Genomic DNA, 26,707 nt, shown 5'->3' on the forward strand with positions numbered 1-26,707 from the left:
GCAGTCTCTCACTGACCCGAATATACGCAAGACTGCCCATGGTGAGTGACTTTCTACTCAAAGCATTGGCCACCATATTGGCCTTCCCCGGATGATATAATACGGTGTTATCAGAGTCTTTCAATAGCTCCAACCACCTTCTCTGCCTCAAATTTAGCTCCTTCTGCTTGAACAAGTACTACAGACTCTTGTGATCCGTGAACACCTCACATGACATCTTCAACACGTGGACAATGGCTGCTAGCTCTAAATCATGAACTGGATAATTCTTCTCGTGAATCTTCAACTGTCGCGAAGCATACGCAATGACCTTGCCAACCTGCATCAATACCGCACCAAGTCCAATACGAGATGCGTCACAATCAACTGTATATGGCCCTGAACTTGTGGGTAAAACCAACACCGACGACGTAGTCAAAGCTGTCTTGAGCTTCTGAAAGCTCGCCTCACAGTCGTCCGACCACCTGAATTGGGCACCCTTCTGGGTCAACCTGGTCATTGGGGCTGCTATAGATGAAAACCCCTCCACAAACCGACGGTTGTAACCCGCCAAACCCAAGAAACTCCAGATCTCTATAGCTGATGCGGGTCTAGGCTAGTCCTTGACTGCCTCTATCTTCTTCGGATCCACCCGAATACCCTCTGCTGATACAACGTGACCCAAGAAAGCAACTGATCCCAACCAAAACTCACACTTCGAAAACTTAGCATACAACTGACTATCTCTCAAAGTGTGAAGAACAACTCTCAGATGCTGCTCATGCTCCTCCCGGCTGCGGGAATAGATCAAAATATCCTAAATGAAGACAATCACAAAGGAATCCAGGTAAGGCTTGAACACTCGATTCATCAAGTCCATAAAAGCTGCTGGGGCATTCGTCAACCCAAATGACATCACCAAGAACTCATAATGGCTGTACCGTGTGCGGAAAGCTGTCTTAGGGACATTGGATGCCCTAATCCTCAACTTATGGTAGCCAGATCTCAAATCAATCTTCGAGAATACCTTGGCACCCTGAAGTTGGTCAAACAAATCATCAATCCTCGGTAATGGGTACTTATTCTTGATTGTGACCTTGTTCAACTGCCGATAATCTATACATATCCTTATCGACCCATCCTTCTTCTTAACAAACAACACCGGCGCACCCCAGGGCGAGACACTAGGTCTAATGAAGCCCTTATCAAGCAAGTACTGCAACTGTTCTTTCAATTCTTTCAACTCTGGCGGGGCCATGCGATACGGAGGAATAGAAATGGGCTGAGTGCCCGGAGCCAAATCAATGCAAAAGTCAATATCCCTGTCGGGTGGCATCCCCGGCAGGTCTGAAGGAAATACCTCTGGAAACTCACGAACAACGGGCACAGAATCCATAGAAGGAACCTCAGCACTAGAATCACGAACATACGCCAAATAAGCCAAACATCCCTTATCAACCATACGCCGAGCCTTCATATATGAGATAACCCTGCTAGTAGAGTGACCAGAAGTCCCTCTCCACTCCAAATGAGGCAACCCCGGCAAGGCTAAGGTCACAGTCTTGGCATGATAGTCCAAGATAGCGTGGTAAGGTGATAACCAGTCCAACCCCAATATGATATCAAAATCAACCATATCCAAAAGTAACAGATCTACTCGGGTCTCAAGACCCCCAATCACAACTATACATGAACGATGGACACGAATTACCACAATAGAATCACCCACCGGTGTAGACACATATACAGGAGCACTCAAGGAATCACTAGGCATGACCAAATACGGTGTAAAATAAGATGACACATAGGAGTATGTAGATCCTGGATCAAACAGAACTGAAGCATCTCTACTACAAATCAGAACAGTACCTGTGATAACTGGATCGGAGGCCTCGGCCTCGGGCCTGGCTGGAAAAGCATAACATCGGGGCTGGGCCCCACCACACTGAACTACATCTCTGGGACGGCCTTCTGCGGGCTGGCCTTTACCTATGGCAGCCTGTTCTCCACCTCTAACACCTCTACCTCTACCTCTAGCACCTCTACCTCCACCTCTAGCTGGCTGAGCGGGCGGTGGAACACTCGATGCCTGAACCATGGCACGGGAACCCTGATGCTGAGAATTGCTCAGTGCTCGAGGGCAAAATCTAGCAATATGCCTCGTGTCACCACAAGTATAACAAGCCCTCGACTGCTCGGACGGACGACCCTGAAAACTCTAGAGCGGAGGTGCACTGATAGGAGTTGGTGATGCACTGTAGGGCAACTGATCAGAATACTGCATATGAGAACCACGACCACCTGGAGCACCGTGAGAAGCCTATAGTGCTGAATGAAACGTCCTGGAAGGATGGCCCCTACCAAAAGAATCCCTGCCTCCAGATGAGACGCCACTGAACCTGCCCGAATGACGGGGCCTCTTATCAGACCCCTGACCACTCCCCTGTGATGGAACCATCTCAACACTCCTGGCCACATTGGCCGCATCCTGAAAAGAAATCTCGCTCCCCGTCTCCTTAGCCATCTGGAATCGAATAGGCTGAACGAGTCCCTCAATGAACCTCCTCACTCTCCCTCTCTCGGTTGGAAGTATAAGAAGAGCATGACGGGCCAAGTCAATAAATCTGGTCTCGTACTAAGTGACAGTTATAGAACCCTGCTAGAGACGCTCAAACTGCCTCTGATAGTTCTCCCTCTAAATGATAGGAAGAAACTTCTCCAGAAATAGCTAAGAGAACTTATCCCAAGTCAAAGCAGGTGAGATGGTCTAGCCAAACAATAATCCCTCCACCAAGTCTTGGCGGATCCAGACAGACGAAAAGCAGCAAAGTCAACCCCATTGGTCTCCACTATCCCCATGAATAGTAGAACATCATGACAGCTGTCCAAATAATCCTGGGGATCCTCAGAAGATGTACCGCTGAAAGTAGTAGTAAAAAGCTTGGTGAACCTGTCCAACCTCCACAAGGCATCAGCAGACATAGCTGGCCCCTCACCGGTCTGTGCCACAACACCCGGCTGAACTACCCCAATTGGCTAAGCTGCTGGAGTCTGAAACTGGGGAGCCATCTGCTCCAGAGTGCGAGTAGCAGGAGTCTGGGCTCCTCCTCCAGCATGAGAGACAGCTAGTGCTACAGGAAATATGTTTGCCTGAGCGACGCTCTCCATAAGGCCCACTAGACGGACCAGAGCATCCTGAAGTACCGGGGTGGTGATGAAACCCTCTGGGACCTGAGCTGGTCCTGCTGGAACTGACTGGACTGGAACCTCATCGTCAAACTTAACCTGAGGCTCCGCTGCTGGTGCTGCTGCTCAAGCTCTGGGCTGAGCTCTGCCTCTGCCTCGGGCCCTAGCACGGCCTCGGCCTCTGCCCCTCACAGGAGCTGCTACTAGGGGCTCGGGCTGCTGGTCAGCTGATGAAGCGGTACATGTTCGCACCATCTCGAAAGGAAAGAGTAGAGAGTTTAATTAGCATTGAGAGATCAAACCATACGACAGAGATGAATAGAAGTGAAACTGTTCCTAACTTCATAGCCTCTGGGGGATAAGCACAGACATCTCCGTACCGATCCCTCAAACTCTACCATGTTTGTCCGTGAATTGTGAGACCTAAGCAACCTAGAGCTCCGATACCAACTTTTCACGACCCGAATTTCCCACCCTCGGGAGTCGTGATGGCGCCTACTCGTGAAAGCTAGGCAAGCTAAGTGTTACAGATTTTATTACCCTTTTTCCTCAACCCTTTAACAATTACGAGTTAACATATGATCAACAACGGAATAAAATGCAAAAGACGAAATTTAATAGTTTAGCTTAATACAAATACAATTCCATAACAATAATCCACCCAGAACTGGTGTCACAATCTCACGGACTATCTAAGAATACTACAAATAGGGTCTGAAAAATGGAAAATACATGTCTGTCTCTGAAATAAGTAAGAACAGAAGGAAATAGGATAGAAGGAGACGTCAAGGCCTGCAGACGTCTGTAGGACTACCTCGGATCTCCGCTGGACTGAAGGCAGCAACCTCACTGTGGTCCAGATGCTCCAGCACCTGGATCTATACACAGTGCAGAGTGTAGTATCAGCACAACCGACCCCATGTACTAGTAAGTGCCGAGCCTAACCTCGGCGAAGTAGTGACGAGGCTAGGACAAGACTACCAAATAAACTCGTGCAGTTAAATCGTATACGGCAAATAATGGTAATAGAAACTAGCAGTTAAAGATGGGAAGGGGGAACATGCTGCGGGGAATATCAAGTACTAACAAAATTTCAGTAGAGAAGCATAAAGAACACCATAATTTCATATCAGCAAGAATAAGGAAAACAGTAACAAGTGCACGACATCACCCTTCGTGCTTTTACTTTCGTTCTCACCATAAGAATAAATATTCACTTTTATTCTTTCTTGTTGCGGCGTGCAACCCGACCCCAATCATATAATACTGTTGTGACGTGCAACCGGACCCCACATGTCCACCCTTATTACTCCTTGTTGAGACGTGCAACCCGATCCCATATAATATTGTTGCGGCGTGCAACCCGATTCCAATATACGAATCAACACCAATCACAAAATAATCCAAGCATAGGAACAATAGTATACCAAAATATCCTGGCAAAGAAAACAATATCATAAGCAATAACATCCCAACAAGGGAAACAATATCATAAACAATAACATCCCGGCAAGGGAAACAATATCATAAACATTAACATCCCGGCAAGGGAATACAATATATCTCATCTCGTTTCCACAATCACTTCACAACATAAGTCTCAACTTGAGCCAATGCTCATCAACGGTCAATTGCCAAGAATACTTTTATAAGCCTTGTTCAACATTTATAATCATCATATTAAGCATGAACAATACATAACGGAGTCACAACAATCATAGTAGAAGACTCACGGGCATGCTTGACACCAACGTATAGATACTCGTCACTGCACCTATATGTCGTACTCAACACTTAACACATCGCAAATAAGACCACAACTCCTATTCCCTCAAGCTAAGGTTAGACCAAACACTTACCTCAATTCCACGGATGATTCAAGCCTCAACTACCGCTTTACCTCTCGATTCCACTTCCAATTCGCTTGTATCTAGTCACAATTTACTTAACGATATCAATAAATGCTAAATAAACCAATTCTAATGCATGAAAATAGGCTTTCTAATGATTTTCCCAAAAAGTCAAAACCCGACCCCGGGCCAACTGGGTCAAAACCCGAAGTTCGAACCAAAACCCGATCACCCATCACCTACAAACTCAAATATATAATTTGTTTTGAAATCAGACCTCAAATCGAGGTCAAAACCCCAAAATTTAAAAATACTAAGTTCTACCCAAAATCACCCAATTTCCTATAAAAAAACCCTTGATTTTGAAATGAAATCATGTAAAAAGATGGATTAGATTGAAAGAAATGAGTTAGAAATGATTTACTAATGATTTGGAGAAGAACCTTTCTTTGGAAAATCGTCCAAGAGAGCTTAGGGTTTGAGAGAGTTTGACAAATGAAGAAAATTTCGTCGAAGTTAGAATTTACATAGGTGCAGTTATCGCATTTGCGATGTCAGGTTCGCAATGCGGCCCAGGCTTCGCAAATGCGAAGGTAGGCCTGCCTTGTTAACTTCGCAAATGCGAACATTTGTTCGCAATTGCGATTACTGCTCTTGTCGCATTTGCGACTCTGAACTTTGCAAATGCGAAGGTCCCCATCTAGCCCAGTCTTCGCAAATGCGATGGATGTTCGAAAATGCGAGCTCGCATTTGCGAGCCAGGCTTCGCAATTGCGAAGCCTGCAGACCTGCAACACACCAGCAGTTTTTCCTAAGTTCAAAACACTCCACGGCCTATCCAAAACTCACTCGAGCCCTCGGGACTCCAAACCAAACATGCACGCAAGTCCAAAAACATCATACGGACATGCTCGTGCGATCAAATCATCAAAATAACATCAACAACTATGAATTCAACCTCAAATTCATGAAATTACTCAAGAACATTGAAATTTCCATTTGTTCAACTAAAGGCCTGATATATACCAAACGAACTCCGATTCTTACCAAATTCCACAGATTCGACTTAATTATTATATTACACCAGTACCGGGCTCTTAAACCAAAATACGGGCCCGATACCATCAAATTCAAACATCTTTAAATTTCCATAAACTCTTATATTTCAGTTAAACAATTTCTTTCAAAAATTCATTTCTCGGGCTTGGGACCTCGGAATTCAATTCCGGGCATACGCCCAAGTCTCATATTTTTATACGGACCCTACGAGATCGTTAGATCACGGGTCCGGGTCCGTTTACCAAGAATGTTGACCAAAGTCAACTTTAATAAATTTTAAAGGCCAATTTCATTATTTTTCCAGCATTTCACATAAAAGCTTTCCGAAAACGCGCCCGGACTGTGCACACAAATCGAGGTGAGACAAAAAGAGGTTTTCAAGGCCTCGGGACACAGAATTAACTTTCAAAAAAGATACATAAGACCAAAGGTCTTCAATAAATATTAGTTTTATGATAACTAATGGAGTATTAATTATTAATATACATCACCTCTACATTATGAAGAGGATTGCTCCTCGAGTAATTTGTTACTACAAAGCTACAAACTTTGTGATGCTTTAATTTGGATTTGTTTCTTTATTTTAATTTTTCATATGTATTTTGTAATACGACTGAGTTTTTATTTTCGTAGAATGTATATCTTACATTACATATATTTATTTATATCTTGTACTATGAATTGTTTTATATAAGTTAACTAGTTTACTACTCCTTCCGTTCCATTTTATGTGAACCTATTTCCCTTTTGGTCCGTTCCAAAAGGAATCATCCCTTTCTAAATTTGGTAATAATTTAGCTTAAATTTACAATTTTACCCTTAATAAGAAGCTTTTATAATCACACAAATACTCTAGGCCCCTTTTTGATTTGTTTATGACCACAAAATCCAAAAGTCTTCATTTTTTTTAAACTTCGTGCCCAATCAAACAAATTCACATAAATTGGAACGAGGGGGTACTAAATGCAAACTGCAAACAGGAGTCCGAAACCAAAATGTTGTTATTTTGGACTAAAAACACATAAATAGGTGTAAAAAAAAAGGTAACAAAAATATATATAGCGCCAGAAATAGTGGCGCTATATATAAACGGTAACTAGACAGTTTATGTATAGCGCCACTATTTCTGGCGTTATACACTGTCAGAGTGATATAGCGCCACTATTTCTGGTGTTATACACTGACAGTGATATAGCGCCAGAAATAGTGGCGTTATATCCCTCCCCAAAAAACCCTCCTTCTTCTTCTTCCCCCGTCTTCTTCTTCCATTATTCTAATCCCCCTTCCTAAAATTGGTCCCCCCCTCTGTCCGCCACTAAAAAAAAAAATTTGGGTCCCCCCGGCACATAAAACTTGAAGAACGTAGGTCCCACACTCGAGTAGAGCTTCTTGTTATTGTTGATTCACGCTTTCGAAGTCAAATTTTCGATCTATTTGCTTTCTGAAAATTCTAAATCGAGGTATTTCGATTTATTTTAAGTTGAAACTTTTATAATAATGCATATTATTTGATTTGTATGTGTTCTATTTCGGTTGGTGGTTTTATTTTCGAAATTAGCATCTTAAATTTATCCGGATTTAATTTTACTGTTTTATATAAAAATATAAATTTGTCAAATAAATTTGTCTGTTAATATTCTCATTTATATATATGTGCTTTCATGCCGTTTTGTGTTTTATTTGCAATTAAATTTATTTGTTATTTATTTTTAGTTTAGATTATTTTTTAGCGTAGTAAAATCTAGACCTTTTTAGCGTAGTAAAACGTAGACCCTTTTAGCGTAGTAAAATTTAGAGCCTTGTAGCGTAGTAATGTGTAGTATTTTAGCTTAGAATTCCTTTTGTTTTAGTATCTATTACTGGTATTTCGATCCTCAAAATATCGAGCCCGGAATCCATACGTAAGTAATTTGTACAATTAAGTTATTAAAAAAATATGAATTTAAATTATAAGAAAATACATAATTATTAATGATAATTTGGTGCCACTGGGCCTCAAAATATGGAGCCCGGAACCCATATGTAAGTAATTTGTACAATTAAGTTATTAAAAAATATGAATTTAAATTATAAGAAAATACATAATTATTAATGATAATTTGGTGCCACTGGGCCTCAAAATATCGAGCCCGGAACCCATACGTAAGTAATTTGTACAATTAAGTTATTAAAAAATATGAATTTAAATTGTAAAAAAATACATAATTATTAATGATAATTTGGTGCCACTGGGCCTCAAAATATCGAGCCCGGAATCCATACGTAAGTAATTTGTACAATTAAGTTATTAAAAAATATGAATTTAAATTATAAAAAAATACATAATTATTAATGATAATTTGGTGCCACTGGGCCTCAAAATATCGAGCCCGGAACCCATACGTAAGTAATTTGTACAATTAAGTTATTAAAAAATATGAATTTAAATTATAAAAAAAACATATAGCCGCTGTGCCTCAAAATATCGAGCCCAGAACCCATATGTAAGTAATTTGTACAATTAAGTTATTAAAAAATATGAATTTAAATTATAAAAAGATACATAATTATTAATGATAATTTGGTGCCACTAGGCCTCAAAATATCGAGCCCGGAACCCATACGTAAGTAATTTGTACAATTAAGTTATTAAAAAATATGAATTTAAATTGTAAAAAAATACATAATTATTAATGATAATTTGGTGCCACTGGGCCTCAAAATATCGAGCCCGGAATCCATACGTAAGTAATTTGTACAATTAAGTTATTAAAAAATATGAATTTAAATTATAAAAAAATACATAATTATTAATGATAATTTGGTGCCACTGGGCCTCAAAATATCGAGCCCGGAACCCATACGTAAGTAATTTGTACAATTAAGTTATTAAAAAATATGAATTTAAATTATAAAAAAATACATATAGCCGCGGTGCCTCAAAATATCGAGCCCGGAACCCATACGTAAGTAATTTATACAATTAAGTTATTAAAAAATATGAATTTCAATTATAAAAAAAATACATAATTATTAATGATAATTTTGTACAATTAAGTTATTAAAAATTATGATTTTACAATTGACGACATGGATGCGCCTATACATCCCGGCCCTCGGACGTCGGATCTATTAGCCCTACAGCCCCAGCATAGATCCGAGTATATCTGGGAGGGACAGTTGCTTACAACGACTTTTCGGGCCAGGAGAGTGGATCTACTATGGGAGTTTTTGAGTCCTCCCCGCGTGGTCCATCACTTGGAGGAGATGGGATTTTATAGGATTATTAGGATTGGTCGGATACAGCTCGACTATGCTTTGATCACGGCCATGATTGAGCGATGGCGACCGGAGACGCACACTTTCCATCTTCCCATTGGCGAGGCCACCATAACACTCCAGGACGCAGAGATTTTATATGGCCTGTCCGCTAATGGCTTGCCTGTTTTAGTCCTACGACCATGAGATATTATCCGCGGGAGGCATATTGGGATATGCTGCACATGCTCACTGGTTTCATGTCGGAGGACCAGGAGGTAGCGTCTGGGGTCAGTCGCATACAGTTAGTCCCCATTAGAGACCACCTGGTGCAGCTCCACGATACTATCACCGACGAGTCAGCGGAGGTGGATGTGCAGCGATACACGAGGCTGTTGCTGCTCCTTCTATTTGGGGGGGTCTTGTTCCCGAACACTTCGGGAAACCTAGTGAGCCTCCGTTTTCTGCATCATATCACCCGGTTCGAGGATACAGCCAGCTACAGCTGGGGTGGTGCTGTCCTCTCATTTTTGTACAGGCAAATGTGCCGGGCTTCCATGGGCACACAGAGAGACGTTTGTGGCTTCCTGCCGCTTCTACAGGTGACAACATATTCAACGAATATGTTCGTTAGTTACAATTCTACGTAGTTATAGTTTATCTGACACTATACATCAACTTTCTATGTTAGGTTTGGGTCTATGAGCGATTTCTGCAGCTTCGGCCACCTCTACCACAGCTACCGGCTAATGTAGACATTCCGAATCTCCCTCTAGCTTGTAGGTGGGTTATGCATCGTAGACTTGAACGAGAGTATGATGCCCATCATAATCTCCCCCGCATCAGGGTTGTCTTGGATTTGCTTGAGGACGCACAGGTGAATATCTAACTAAACGTACCAGTTATTGTTTAATTTAGTGTTGCGCATACTAACGGTTTGTGTTGTTATTTGATAGTTCATCTGGACGCCGTACAGCGAGGAGGTGATAGGTACCCTGCCAGCATATTGTACGCTCGGCCGACATATTTGGAGGGCTTCTGTCCCTCTCACATGCCTCGATATTGTGGAGCATCATGCCTCAGAGCGGGTTTTTCGTCAGTTTGGCCTGCCGCAGCCTATACCGACTCCGCCTGCATGGCATCCTTTACATTATGAGAGGGATGATCGGTCTAGGGTGGACGACACATTTATTGACTGGATTAACGCCCAGCTGGCTATTTGGGACAGGCGAGGTGACTTAAACCCAACTCCGCAGCACTTTCCTATTGAAGGTTATATGGCATGGTACCGCACTGTTTCCCGACTTTTTATCGGGAACCCAGTTCATCAGGCAGAAGGTCGGTACGTCTCATACGTCGGGAGACACGAGGCTCTGGTATGTTTTCTGTTATAATTAATTATATACCTGTAATTTCGTGCCAATTACGTAGTTTAAATTCTTTACTTTTGCGCAGGCGATTGGATTGCACACGGTCTATCGTATGGGGCAGCAGATGCAGAGTTATGTCCACGATCCTGTGGTCATGCAGGACTACAGTCGTCGATTCATGGATTTGGCTGCCCAGACATTGCAGCGAGCCCGATCGGATCAGCGTTTAGCACACGAGGCTGATTATATTGACCCAGCCACGTACCAGCGAGGTCGTAGTATCCCACGAGGTGGTGGTGCCCGACGAGCTGCTGGTGCCCGACGACCTCGTGCTGCCCGAGGAGGTGGTGTTCAGCAGGGGGGCCATGATGCTCCTGACGATGATGTTGCTGCTGATATGACAGGTGGCATGCATGAGACTGACATGCCATCTTACAGCCTGGGAATTTTTGACACTCCAGTGCCATCACAGATGACCCCATCGGGTCAACTATTGATCACGGGCTCGGATTTTCAAGGAGCTGAGTGGGGTAGATATTTCCCTAGCCCGTCTACCACTGATGAGGGTCGACCGACCCGAGATTTATTTAGTGGGCGCCGACTGAGTTATGGCAGCTCTTCACATGCGCAGGTACGAGTTTATTAGTATTGAATTTGAATTTGTTTTAACTATAACTTATTTATTTTGTTACACTATATTAATTTTCTTATTTCAGGCTTCATGTGATGCTGCGACAGATGACTACATTCAGGATCCAGACACGATTATGGTAAGATAATATAAATTGTCATGAATTATTTATGAATTATTATGTAGTTTTCTAAACTAAGTTTTATATTATTATGTAGCATTCTACTGGACCTGACAGCACCATCGATACATGTCATCCTGCTCCGCATCCGGCTATAAGGAGAAAACATGATGATGATGATCCTGATAGCGTACCCGGGCGGGAGGGGATACGCCTCAGGCCGACGGCTACATTGAGACACACCGGATGCGGGACACATTGAGTCGGCCTTCCTTTTTTTTATTTGGTGTAAATAATATTTTTGTACATATTAACAACAATATTTAATTGAATATATCCATTACTTTTTTTAGTTCTCCATGTGTTTTATTGTTTCGTATAACAACACAAGCATTTAAACTTAAATGCCACTAATTAAAATAAATTTCAGTACAACAAACAAGGAAAACATAACAACAACACAAACACAAACATAACATGTCAACATAATAAAAATACATAAAATATGAAAAATACACTAAGCACATACAGGCCATTGTTTAGTCCCGGCTGCCATTTATTCTCCGCTCCAACCACTTAAATCGTTGTTCTATTTGTTCTTTTTCTTCTTCTAACTCTTTCACTCTCGCCTTCACCTCCGCAAGTTCCCGTTTATATTTATTTTTACGTTCCTTCTGTGCTTCACAATTCCATTCTGCTCTCCATTTTTCATCTCCTACCTGCTTTAGTTTCTCCCTCATTTCTGTAATAATTCTATCGCTTTCTCTTTGTACTCCCAGTTGGCATAACCACTTATTATAAAGAGATTGCAGTTGTTCTCTGTAGCATTCCTGATAACATGGTTCATCAACCCATTCATCAAACTCACACATAGGTTCGCCGGGAACCTTGTACAACCGGTTCATACAGTGCCAGTAGTGGCGTCCAACATCACGACCTTCCCAGCAACTGTTCATCACACATGCTTTTCCACAGTAGCACATTGGTGGACGAAGAGGCTGAGCCATTTGTGAAATATTTCCTTTTAGTAAAAAAAATCTTTCTTTTAATGAAATATTTGCGTTTAGTAAATTTTGAGCACACAAAATGACTACAATGAGCCTGTTATTTATAGGCGAGAGAACACACACATAACGCCAGGTATAATGGCGCTATATTTACCGCAAGACAACACAGACATAACGCCAGGTATAATGGCGCTATATTTAGCGTGTTACATATCATGATGTTGACAAGACTACATTATGTCAGCTGGTCAGCTTTTTCAGTTCGACAAGGCAACACACACATAACGCCAGGTATAATGGCGCTATATTTAGCGTGTTACATATCATGATGTTGATAAGACTACTTTATGTCAGCTGGTCAGCTTTTTCAGTTCGACAAGACAACACACACATAACGCCAGGTATAATGGCGCTATATTTAGCGTGTTACATATCATGATGTTGACAAGACTACTTTATGTCAGCTGGTCAACTTTTTCAATTCGACAAGACAACACACACATAACGCCAGGTATAATGGCGCTATATTTAGCGTGTTACATATCATAATGTTGACAAGGCTACTTTATGTCAGCTGGTCAGCTTTTTCAGTTCGACAAGACAACACACACATACTAAATGAAAATTCGTGTTACATTTAAATATTCCTAGAGGAAAAATAACGAAAAAGAAAAAAAGGTGAAATAAGTGGACCGATATTTCTTCCATTATCTAGAATCAAACCAAATATTGTGAAAGTTGAATTATGTTAATGTCAAAGTATCTTTATTTTTCTTATATATAGAAGAGTGGTAATGTACTGGACTTGGAAAAAAATTAATTTATTACAAGCATAATTTTATTTCATAAATCAGGCAACATACACATATTAACTAATTATTACAACATCAACTCATGGGTAGTTAGGTACACTAGAAGAACACCCACCCCGAGCTTGATTACTGTTGCCACCCAAAGGACATTTTCTACGGTCGTGTCCTGTTTGCGAGCATATACCACATTTTCGCGCATAAACTGTATCACTAACATCCATTTGGTTCCGTATACGCGTTCTCTTCTGCACCTGTATTTTACGCAAATAGGACTTGTTACACACCATTTTAAATGGTTCAGGAGGCCAATAATGCTCAGCACCCAGTGGCTGCAACTGACCACTATATGTGTTTAGGTACTTNNNNGTTACCGTAAAGTAAAGTATATACGCCACTATTTCTGGCGCTATATATATTATTGTTACCTTTTTTTTTACACCTATTTATGTGTTTTAAGTCCAAAATAGCAACATTTTGGTTTCGGAGCAAACGACAAAAGCAATCAGGACTCCACCTAATTATTTGCCCAATCAATTATGGGAGGCTGATTTGCTTCGGTAATAGGTAAAATATTCCAAATCAAGTCAAGCATATTTTGTTTTTTTTGTCCAAAGATGGAAATATTGTTACTCCCTCTGTTCCAATTTATGTGAATCTGTTTGACTGAGCACGAAGTTTAAGAAAAAAGAAGACTTTTGGAATTTGTGGTCCTAAACAAGTCAAAATGGCCCCCAGAGTATTTGTGTGGTTATAAAAGCTTTCCATTAAGGGTAGAATTGGAATTTCAAGCTAAATTGTTTCCAAATTTGAAAAGGGGTCATTCTTTTTGGAACGGACCAAAAAAGAAATAGATTCACATAAACTGAAACGAAGGGAGTGTATTATTATGCATAAAAAATGCACTTAAATGCGAATCCCTTTTGGGTGTGAACAAGTGCAGAGCCATCACTTCGGCTATGGATTCTGCTAAAGGAGTTCAAACTCTATATTTGACTTAAGTAATTCACTTTATATGTACAAATTCGTAATTTAGAGTTCAATAACTTAAAAGTTAATAGAATACTAAATTTATAAATTTTAAATTCTAACTTCGCCTAGAAAGTAAATGTGTATAAAAAGGTTTTACCGGCACTACATCAAATCATATTGAAGTTAATATACTATTATTAATATATATATATATATATATATATATATATATATTTTTTTTTTTTTTTTTTTTTTTTTTTTTAATTTTTTTCTTCCGATAATAAAGTAGCAATGATTGAGCAATGAGCGTGAATGACGCATGACCATACATCATAAATGACCCGCAACTAACACATTGTATAATTATCACTTTTGACTAACATTTTTATCAACATTACTTGGTCGGGCCGTGCTTTGAATTGCTATGTAGTGGCTGGCTGGCAATAGGTCTGAGATTAAGAGATAGTTGGAAGAATTAAGGTGTTTATTTTAGACATATGGTGCTCTTAAACTATGCCATTCAAATGATGGAGAAAAGTGGTGCCAATATTAAAGAAAGCACATTGTGCATGTGATCGAAAGGAGTAAGATTGTCGTTTCAGATTGTTTGTTGAAACGACAAGCAAGGGCGAAGTTAGAGGGGCAGAAGTGAATTCATAGAGAGACTTAGTAAATCCCTTTCAGTTCCCACCACTTTGATCACAAGACTATTTTCCTTATTCGTGCACATGCTAGAAGTAATACTTATAATGATCGAAAACATGGTACTAGTAGCAAGAATTATAAATAATTCAAAAGAAATACTCCTGATGTTTTAATTTATATGATGCAGTTACTATGGTAAGTCAAACGGGCTTTTTTATTGTGATTTTTTATATGCCTTTTAAATGTATTAAATTATTAATTATCATGACTTATAGTACATTTATGTAATTTTTAAAGAGATAATTTTATCCATGGTCATTGAACTTTTGTGTTTGTTACCCAAAAGTCACTTTTCTTTTTTTTTGTTACGTAAAAATCATTCAACTTTGTGTTCGTTACACAAAATCCATTTTTCTTTCTTTTGTTACACAAAAATCATTTTACTTTGCTTTAGTTATCACAAAAGTCACATTTTTACTTGAAAAGTCTATTATGCCCTTGATATTATATAAACCTTCATATTTTATGTAATACCTTCTATATTATATACTATATAATATATTTTTAACTATGTATTTTATTTATATATAAAATAACTTAATATTATTTTATTTATTATTTTTGTAATATATTCGTACATTTAATTTTTTCCTTAACTTTAATTTTCATGATATATTAGTAGCGTTATAAAATAACTTTTTCAGCAATTCTTTTTTTTGAATTTAATTGACCAACTTTGGTCGGTATGCCCTTACGACCTTCAAAATACCGACCACACGTTAATGGTCGCATTTTGGACGATTATTGGCCATTACCGACCAACTTTGGTCGGTTTTTTTGGATGTTTTTTTCCGAATTTCTAGTAATGTAATTTCCCAAATAACCAATTGCCCAGGTAAATCCTCAAGAAAATATTCCCAGCTAAATTCGCATGTAGTACCTAGAGATTTTCCTTCAGATTAACATATGATTTTTTTCCTTATTTTCTTTGTTTGTTTACCTGTGAATTTTTTCACAGAAATGTACTTGCCGATTTATTTCTCTACTAATATATATTAAAGTTACTGACAAATTTGATAACGCTACTAATATATTTTGAAAATTAACGTTAAGAAAAAATTAAATTAACGAATATATTATAAAAAATAAAAAATAAGATAATATTAAGTTATTTTATTTATAAATAAAATACATAGTTAAAAATATATTATATAGTATATAATATAGAAGGTATGACATAAATATGAAGGTTTATATAATATCAAGGGCATAATAGACTTTTCAAGTAAAAATATGACTTTTGTGATAACTAGAACAAAGTAAAATGATTTTTGTGTAACAAAAGAAAGAAAAGGTGACTTTTGTGTAATGAACACAAAGTTGAATGATTTTTACGTAACAAAAAAAAAGAAAAGTGACTTTTGGGTAACAAAAACAAAAGTTCAATGACCATGAATAAAATTATCCCAATTTTTAAATATATAAATTTCAAGTTTTTTAATATTCTAATCCGAATTCACACGAAAAATTAGATAGTTTAACTTCAAACCGTCTCACCTAAAATGAAATGGAAGGAGTATAATAAAGAATGGAAAGCTCAAAGAAAATAAGAAGGGCGAAATAAAGATTTATCAATCGTCTAAAAATTGTCATTACAGAGCCTAGTATCCAGAATTACTCAAATATAACATTGAAAATAATATGAAATTAATCCTAAATTATACTAGATTTGTTGTTGTTGTTGTATGGAATTTAAGCCTAACGTAAGGATAGAATAATTAGAAAGCAAGGAGATTGCTTGGGAAGATTAGGTATCTTGATAGTTGACCTAAGAATTCGAGGTATAGTTGGAAGTCTACTAGATTATCTCTCGTGTGACTGGTATGAATACGTGACCGAGTACGTGTGTATAGGACCATTACTACTTTAATTGGCTTGGACGGTTGGACCACAAAGGAGATGAGCCTTGAAGATGACTCGCCAACAACAATAACGGCTTCTTCTATTTTTTTATTATATTTTTTTTTACATAATTAATTCTTCTCCCCTTTGATTTTCCTTTGCCTGAGCTATTGCTCCTTTGGTGACTCGAACCCACGATCGTAGAGTTGTAGGTAGGGGTGCTTACCATTTGAACAACATCCCATTGACGGTTCTTCTACTTTACGTGTCAAAGTTTGAACAAGTATGAATTTATTTTTTATTTTTAAAAAAAAACTTTTAAAACTTGTGGTCTAGGACAAGTCATAAATATCTTTTTGACTATAAATTATCTCATTTCGGACAAAAATAAAAATTTAAAATTGAACTGTTACCAATTATTAGCAAGCTGCCATTATTAGTGGAGCAGACTAAAAAAATTGTTGCCACATAAAATGAAAGAGAGAGTATATTTCAGTCCAATAAGTTTAGGTGATTTGATGTATACTCGCTTCTCCATTTAAGCTCAATTATAATTGTAATATTATAATAATATAAAAAGTTCTCTAACAAGAATAAAATATATTTCCAACTAATATAAATATTATCCTTATGGATTATGTCCTATCTTAAGTTAAGTCTATATTGTCTTGCTTTTAAGTAGCTTTTTCTGCTCCCCCTTACACTACTAAACATTCCTCAATAAGAAGTTACAATATGGAGAAAATTTTGAAGAAGCATTTCGTTCTAGTTCATGGATTTTGCCTTGGCGCTTGGTGCTGGTACAAACTTGTCAACCTTTTGCAAAAAACTGATCACAAAGTTACTGCTTTAGACCTTGGTGCTTCTGGGGTTAATATGAAACAACTCAAAGAAATTGTTTCAATATCTGATTACGTTCAGCCATTGATGGATGTTATGGTCTCTTTGCCTCATGATGAAAAGGTTATTTTGGTGGGACATAGTTATGGTGGCCTTTGCATTTCTCTTGCTATGGAAGCTTTCCCTCAGAAAATATCAGCAGCAGTTTTCATCACTGCTTATATGCCCAATCATAAAGATCCACCTGCATTTCTTATTCAAGAGGTACTTTGCATTCATTTTGAGTTTAAATACTGTAGAATTAACACGTAAATACTAAGTTTAGGAGACTTAGGGTTTTATCCTTAGCGGAAGTGGATTTGCAACAACCATGAATTATGTTATTGGTCGCCGGAAATCCTCACCAAGTGAATAAATTTCCTTTGTCCACATACTAAGGTCCCGTTTGCCCATAGATTTTGGCTTTATTTTTTCAATTTTTTTTTTTGAAAACACTGTTTGTTCATAAAATATGATCATGTTTTGGGAAAAGAAAATTAAAATTTTCAAATTCCTAAAAACCGGGTTAGGGCAGTTTTTGTGTGAAATTTTTTCTTCCACTCACAAAACTTCAATTTTTTTTCAAATAAAATGCATGTCCAAACGCAACTTCAACTTTCAAAAATTATTTTTCAGCACAACTTAAATTTTTTTTTTTCAAGTTTCAATCAAATCTATGTCCAAACGCTAGCTAAACATCTCCTAGATGGAGAACTCCTCTAAACTCTAATTGTTCAAGTATAATGGAAAGCCTCGACGTAAACACCACCGATAATTGTATTTATATAAGCTAGCTCTAGGGTTTAACATGGAGAAATAATTAATAGAATCGCAGGCCATCTCTAATCCCCTTATGAGTGAACCAGACCCAATAATATTTTTCAAAAAATTCTATACAGCATAAAGTTTTTATATTATAGGATCACCTATAAAATAATTTCAAATAACCTACAATAAGTGGAAGTTATATGAAAATTGAGACAGTAATTTATTACAATATGTGCATGCCTATTATTTTTGAGTCTATGATGTCAAAAGAAGGTCGTTATAGATAACCATCTATAAGACTAGTAACCGAAAAAAGTGAAACGGGTAATTTGTTACAACATTTAAAATACACTTCTTATTCAAGAGTTACTTTGCATGCCTATCTTTTCTAGGGAAATTTGCAGATACTTTTCTTGCTTTATAATTGATGAATGAAATATTGTTGATTTTGTTTTTCGCCAAAATTTTGGAGTTACATTGCAGTTCTTTAGGAGGACTTCAATGGAGTCGCTCATGGATTGTGAATATAAATTCGACCAAGGAATGGAAAATCCACCAACATCAGCTATTTTTGGCTCACAATACATGCAAGCTAATCTTTACAAACATTGCCAAACAGAGGTTATTTTCTTAATTGTTTACTACTATGTATGTACATGCATTTGCTTTTAAGGATTGAATGCCTGTCCTCTATAACTGGATTTAACTTTTACGAAAAAAAGATTACGCTATCAATATAATATTTTATAAAAAGTATTTCATTTATTTTATTTTCTAAATTATCAGGGTAGACTTATTATAGATAATTACATTTTCTTGTATGCTATTTTAATTGGTACACTGATAATAACAAAGTCTTAGTCCCAATTGAATTGAAAGTCGTCTATATGAATCCTCACTACTTTCTTGGCTATATGAATCCTCACTACTTTCTTGTAGATTTTACTCAGATCATCATGTTATTTTAATTGATGTCATAAAATTATTTTGCATTATTAATGCACATATATTAAACCTATACAAGAATAACCTATCGATGTAAAGGCAGATTTAGAATTTAAGTTTAATGGGTTCAACCTCTTAAAATTTTAGGATTGAACCCATTGTCTTTTTAAAGTTATGAGTTCATATTGCTATTAATTGCAATATTAATGAATTTTTATACATAATTTTATATTCCGTCTCAAAAATACTAAGTTCACTTGAACCCGGTGATCGGAGCCGATATATTGCATCCGCCACTGTATCGATGACTATATGATTCATTGCAACAAAACACGTCGCTGTTATTACTCATAGTACACTGGTAGAGAGGTGGGAATCTAACGGCCGATACTAACTACGTACGAAAAAGTTTTGAGAAATTGACATTCACTAATAACTTCACTATTCATACACGGGCCAATGAGAGACACCCCTCAAATGCTAAGGATTTATTAATGCTGAAATTGCTAAAATGGACATACTCATGGCGGAGCTAGAGTGTCAGTTATGAGTTCAAACGAAAAATAGCAATGATTTAAATTATGTATTTATCTTAAAAATTTCATTGTATATGTATAAAGTATTACTTTAAAATTCAGTAAATACTTAAAATAGTTAAAATCTTGAACAATAAGTTTCAAATCCTAATTTTATCTCTGATCACATATATACTTTAATCAACCTATTAAATGATGATATTTTAAACTAACAATAAAACAAATGGTTAGGAAGAAATAACCTGTTCTTTCCATAAAAGTTACTACTCCTCCCACTTTATGTGATACAATTACAATTTGAAAAGTTTAAAGAAGTTTTTTTTACCGCAAGTTTTTATATACCTTTTAATATTTTGAAGTATTAACTACTATGATTTAATTTATGGAAAAATGACACTGTATAGCTGCTGTAAAAATAATAGCGGAAAAAATGTGTAAAAATATGTATATTTTGTGTGTGTGTGTGTGTGTACACAAATTGCACAAGTTTTATACACTTTTTCGGCTACCAGATGTAAATAGTTTCTGGTGCAGGCTAAAAGTGATAATACCCCTTAATTTATAGTACTTCATATGTAGTTTCTAAATATATAAATTTTATTTTAAAAAATTTGAAGATTCTATGGCCGAAGTCACATCGAAAATTAGATAGTTTTGACCCTCGTACTCTGAATCGTGTCACTGCCACACAAAGTGAGACGGAGGAAGTACACCGTTATACTGTATTAAGAATATATGAAGGAGATACATGCGTAATTTCTGAAATTTTAAGGGTTGCATGTAGCTAAAAATTTGAAAATTTCATGAGAGACGTGCTATATTTTGTCAACTCAGGACTTGGAATTGGCAAAAATGCTGATAAGACCAGGTAAGTTTTTCACAGAAGATATGTCAAAGGAAGGGCTGCTGACACTAGAGAAATATGGGTCGGTGAGAAAAGTTTACGTGTTGTGCCAAGATGATCCAGTCATGGAAGAAGAATTCCAAATGTATAATATTCAGAAGAGTCCTCCTTATGAAGTCAAATCCATTGCCAAAGCTGGCCATATGGTCATGATATCCCAACCTCACAAGCTTTCTCTCTGTCTGCAGGAAATTGCTGACAATTATCATTGAATTTACTTTTTTTTAAAATACCCTGATAATGAGTATAAAGTTTTAAGCTTTTTTTTTTTTCAAAAAGTAAGTTCCAAAAATAAAATAAATGTTGATCATAATTAATTAGCTCAATGGAAAAAATATAATGTATCCTTCCTCATATAGGTCTTTAATGCCTTTATTGTAATTAAAGTATATAGAAAATAATATGATAGTTTTTTCTTGCTGATGATGCAGTACATTTTGAGAAAATTCTAATAGCCTTTTTATCACTTTCCCTCAGAATATAATTATATTTTCTTATCAAGAATTTTCATTTTTTTCACTTGGACTTGTTTTATGTTTAGATTTGCTATCTTTCACTTTATTAGGTAGAGTTAATATTCTACAAATTATTCTTTATGTATTACACATAAAGAAGAAGAAAATTCAAATAGATATAACACGAAGAAGAAAGTGTGGTCGCTATTTTCCGTATTTCTTTTCTCTTTCCCCTTTTTATCCTTTCTGCCTTTCTTTCTTGCGTTCCAAAATAAAGTTGGCCCCTAATCCAACTAAAGCACTCATTTTCTTGAAAGTATTATATTTGTTTGATCCAAGATTTAGATCTGGGTTTAAACAATTAGATTAAATAAAATAGAGTCAATTTTAGGTAATATTAATGTCCAAAGATATATTAACTGATTTTGTAGTAAGATAATACGTATATTATCTAAGTAGCAATAAATATTGATAACACTAGCAATATTCAATGACCCAAAAAGGAAGGGGCTAGCATTAAATAACAATAAATAGCAATAAATGACATTTAAGTAAATAAGAACATGTGAGTCACCCGAAAAGGATAGGATCCGTGGATATTCTTTCTGACAATGATGAATGATTGATGGACCTTTGAATATTCAGATTGTTCTTGGATCATGTGGAAAAGTTAGGCAAGAATATTAAGAAAAAGGTATATTTTGTATATTTTGCAACAAAGCAAGATTCTACAGAGAAAGTCAATGTGTTCTCTTACCAGTGAATATCTCTCCCCCCATAACTATGTCTCTTTTTATTTATAAGGTAACATATGTCTAAAAACACTAATAGTACAGATCCCAGAGAATATTCATAGGAATAATCTCTCTGAAGTCTTATCTAAAACTAGCCGTTATTATTCCTTTTTAAGAGGAGTGCTCGTCCTCGGCCTCGATCTGTGATGACTCCTTGACCAAATCCTTTGTCTCTCGCTAGATCACTTCGACCTTGAACTCGCTTCTTGCTAAAGTCATACTGAGGGCACGTGGAAGCTTTCGAAAGCCTTCTTAATGCTGATATGGTCTAAACATAACTAAGTTAATTTTTGGCCCATACAGTTAGTCCTCCGCTCATTGAGGTCGCCCTCGTGGGCAAGCTCAAGGAGCGATAATGTCATTCATGGTCGAGCTTGTCGAATAGATAACATGGGTCGTAGTCATTGTAGGTCACTGGTGACATGACTTTCTGTGGGCCGCATATTTCAAACCTCTGATTTTCCTGCGGATTTGCTGGAACCATATGGTCTAAGAGATGGAGTGACGTCATGCATCATGGTGATGTTGATTCTCAATGTATTGCGTCGACTCTCGTGTGTCCCTTGATTGGTTCTGCCGTTTCGATCATTGTGCTAATCATGACCAGCCGTTTCGTTTCTGGTGCCCCAAACCTTATAAATATGGGAGCACTGTTAAGTTTGAAGTTTTTTACACTCTCTCTACTTCTTTATCTTCTTTTATAACAAATGTCGAACCTCCCATCTGATGCCCATATGGAAGATCACTCTGTCCTTTTAGACGTCGTATTCCCTAATCAGGTGGAAGATGTTTCAGTCGCTGCTGAGGACGAAACGCTCCCTACTGTGGAGGAGATTGTACCTCAGTACCCCGATGCCAAATCTGATTTCCACAAGGCACCAAAAGTGGTGACTGAGAGGTTTAGATCTACAATGACGGTCGAGCGTTTAGCCAAATTTAAGGCTAAGTTTGGCCTTCCTGATCACGTGAAGTTGGTCCTTGTGGGTGACGATGAAGTGCGTGTCTATCATCCCGGATTCTGCGCCCTTTACGCTTATCCGTTCACAATCGGCTATTCATTCCCTTTCCCACTGTTGATAGAAGAATTGTGCCGCCACTATAACGTGTGCCCCGCACAGCTGGCCCCCACGTCTTCAAGGTGGTCAGAATGTTGGCAATGTTTACCGAATTGGCCGAGGTCAAGATCACAGTATACCACTTGGTGCACCTTTTCGCTCCCCATTTCTATCGAGGGACGTTGTTGAATCTTCGCCACAGTGGGGGAAATTCTTGGTGGTGAGTGATCTCGTCCAAGTCACACCTCTATTTAAGGTTATGAAACAGTCCATGCAATATTATAACCGATAAGGAGTCAGGGTCGATTTTCCACAAGGAGCTATGAATGGGACTTAGGGGTATATATTATAGTGTATGAGCTTAAATTGTCTCAATTTACACTTCCACATACTTGGGTTGTTTCTAGGTCTAATTTAAACTAAGATTTCAAACTAAGAATTGAATTAGGAAATTATTTTTGTTATTTTTCAAACAATTTAAAAGGCCTAGGGCTATGACCTTCACCTAGGTGTTTGCCTAATGGGTTGTAAACTATAAAGCTTGTTTTATTGGACAGGGTGTATTATAGCTATCAACACTCAAGTACCCACTCAATACCTCTCGATCAGAGAGTGATTTTGCCCAATTTGGCTTTCTCAAGTCCAAATGGGTATTGAACAAAACGGTTGATTAAAAGCTCAAGTCGGGTCTTACTATCTCTAGGTTCAACCCTTTAATTGAGCTTATCAATCTCTCAATTGACCCAATTTCTTGTTAGCCAAGCTTTTCTAGACTAAGTCTCTCTTTATCAAGTAGAGACTAAGTCAAAAAGGCATGAACTAATGTTTGCAACCATTAATTCTACAAATTAAACCAAGAACAAAGCTAAATAATAAACACTCAACCATAAACAAGCAATAAATCAAATACCCATTAAGATTACACTCTAAGGTGGGGTCACAACCCTACTGAAAATCTAGCTACTTATGCTTAAAATAGAAGAAGTAGAAGAAGAAATGATAATTAAATTTATATTGACAATTAAAATGATGAAATCAATGTTCAAAAAGCTCAAAATAGCAAAAACTACTAAAAAGAGTAAAAGAAACCATCTACTGTAGCGGCTGATGTCAAACTTGACCTAAAAAAGTAAAACTCTTCTATTTATACAGGGCTGGAATTTTCGGACAAAAATGCCCTTTCGGAGGTTCTGCGGCCGCACAATTCCATGTGCGGTCCTTACTTTGCTTCGGCTTGACATGATTGGAAATCTGCGGCTGCATAATTCTGAACTGCGGCTGCACTTCTCTCTTTCTGCGGTCCACATAATAATGTCTGTGGCCGCGTAGCTTTTTTTCTGCGGCCGCACAATAATTGTGTGGTCCGCAATTTTATTGGACTTGAGATGTAGGTTCTCTGAACTTTTGCTCTAACCCAGTTTCTGTGCCCTCACATATCATGTGCGGACCGCACTTTGCACATTTCTCTAATGGGAATTTCTTCACAACCTGCAGGCGCAGATGATATTTTGCGGTCCGCACTTTTGAGCTTTTCTGCCTGTTTTTGTTCTTGAGTTCAGATTACTCCTTCTTTAGTTGGATTTCATCGTGGGAGATCATCTTCCAATATTCCTACAATTAGACACATTTCATCAGTTTTTAGGAACACAATTAAGCAGTTTTGGACTAAAACAAAAGCTAAAAGGCACTAATAAGTAGTCAAAATCCCCACTTATCAACTCCCCTAAACTTAAGCTTTTGCTTATCCTCAAGCAAACAAAGTAATTCCCACTTCTACAAGGTAAGAGCTTTTCCAGCTAATCTAAGGTGCATCAATCACACATCAATTTGGACCAACAATTACCCACAATACTTATAAATTATCAACAAGGCAACAAGTTAAACTTTTAAGCACAGATAGTTCTAATGTGACAAGAAGTTAAACTTTTAAGCACAAATAGTTCTAATGTGACACTTGAGCATCAAGAGTTGACTTTATTCATCAAGGAAGCTTGCTCTTTTATGTAGGTAATTGTGGATCCCAAACTCCTACTCCTCTATTCTCTGTTTGCATATCTCACTTAAGAACATAACACGCAATTCAAAGATTTGCGAATGGTTCACTCATCTCTCTCAAAAGAATGTCGCAAGTACGGCTTTAAGTACCATAGGCTTGCCCCTCATGTAAATTACCACTAATGTAAGCTTACTCAGCTTGAAATCACGTAGGACTTTTTCGGAATGGAATGAAGGCTTTTGGTCTGAGGTTGGATAAGCTATGATAGAACGGGTTCATCTTTCCTTAAACACTCCATTTTCTTTTATTGGCTCATGCTTTGCTAACTCTTTGAGGAATTTTCTTTTCCGTAGGGTAACTAGAGAGACTTAACATCACTCTTTCTTGGTCATAATATTTATTTTTCACCTTCTTTGCTTTCTCCATGCTTTGCATCATTACTTTTCTTTGAATCCCTTCAACTTTATCAACTTATTCACTTTCTTGTTGCATTTTTCTTTTTGTTCTTTCTTTTTCTTGTCTTTCCTTTTCTGCATTTCTTTTCTCTTTTGCCTTGATACGTTTTTCAAACTCCTCGTCTTTCCCCCAAACTTACAGTTTTAGCCAATCGTTTCACATGTGCTCATAAGAGTGTTAAGGAAAGCTCGGGTGCCAAGAGAGGGTCACGACAAAACAGGTAAAGGCTTGTAACATTGTTATCAAATCAGAAAGGTTTTAGGCTCAAATGATTTGACTAGGGACAACAACATTGGTGTGCCATGGAAAATTTCAATCGGAACAAGGAGAGACTACAATAATTTCTCAAGGCAAGCATAACTTACAATTTCGCCTAGAAACACATTCGGGGCAAGTTCTAGACCATTCGCACGGGTACTTGGACTTGCAACAAAAACATCTCACCTCTCACGCAGCTGGACTGTTCAAGAGGATAGAGTCGAGGGCCCACAACGACCATATTCAAGATTGAAAATCACTATGGTTTGACTAAACCATTCGATGGTTGCCTAAGTCAACAAAAGAGTCAAAAGATCACTAACTATAGCTATTTCTTTCCAAAAACCATGTTTTTAACCATAAGCACGTAGTTAAGTGTGTTGGTACAAAGTGAAGCATGTTTGACTCTCCGAGCCTGACTCAATTAGGTCTTTTTATTCATTATTACTACTATTACTACCTAGACATAAAAGATAGACACAATCTCTTAAGAAGGTTGTCATGCCATCCATCATTGGAACGAGTCACCCGGTTCACACAAAAACTACATTTGAAAAGAACCGTGTCATTAAGAAAACCAAAGGCTTATTGTCTACTAAAACATAAAAAGAAGCTACTAACTAAAAAGGAAGCTTCTAAATCAAACATTAGCTAATAAGAAAGCAAAATAAAGAAGCTACAAAGCAAAACTACTGAAAACGTAACAAATATACATAATGAGAGAGGACAAGAGAGAATATATACATCATGAGAGAAAGGAGAGAATATATATAGAATAAGGAGAAAGAAGAAAATACTGTCAATTATTACAAATCAAATATTTAGAATTATCAAAATAGCTCAAATAAACTCCACCCCTCCCCCTCCCCCCCGAATAAAAATAAGCATTCTCC

General features: G+C 37.5%; 1 protein-coding gene and 1 long non-coding RNA gene across 2 annotated transcripts; both read left to right on the plus strand.

Annotated features, from left to right (window-relative positions):
- Positions 1 to 11,241: 11,241 nt before the first annotated feature.
- LOC109210654 lies at positions 11,242 to 11,571 on the plus strand. The gene is made up of 3 exons (XR_002065587.1): positions 11,242 to 11,312; positions 11,398 to 11,451; positions 11,531 to 11,571. It is a non-coding gene; the product is annotated as an uncharacterized LOC109210654 (long non-coding RNA).
- A 5,756-nt stretch (positions 11,572 to 17,327) lies between these two features.
- Positions 17,328 to 21,079, plus strand: LOC109210657 (methylesterase 10). The gene is made up of 3 exons (XM_019374111.1): positions 17,328 to 17,872; positions 18,899 to 19,036; positions 20,731 to 21,079. The coding sequence occupies exons 1-3, from the start codon at positions 17,504 to 17,506 to the stop codon at positions 21,010 to 21,012; spliced, it is 789 nt and encodes a 262-aa protein (XP_019229656.1). The 5' UTR covers positions 17,328 to 17,503; the 3' UTR covers positions 21,013 to 21,079.
- The last annotated feature ends 5,628 nt before the right edge of the window (positions 21,080 to 26,707 follow it).

The sequence above is a fragment of the Nicotiana attenuata genome, unplaced genomic scaffold (genome assembly GCF_001879085.1).
Source record: "Nicotiana attenuata strain UT unplaced genomic scaffold, NIATTr2, whole genome shotgun sequence".
NCBI lineage: Eukaryota > Viridiplantae > Streptophyta > Magnoliopsida > Solanales > Solanaceae > Nicotiana > Nicotiana attenuata.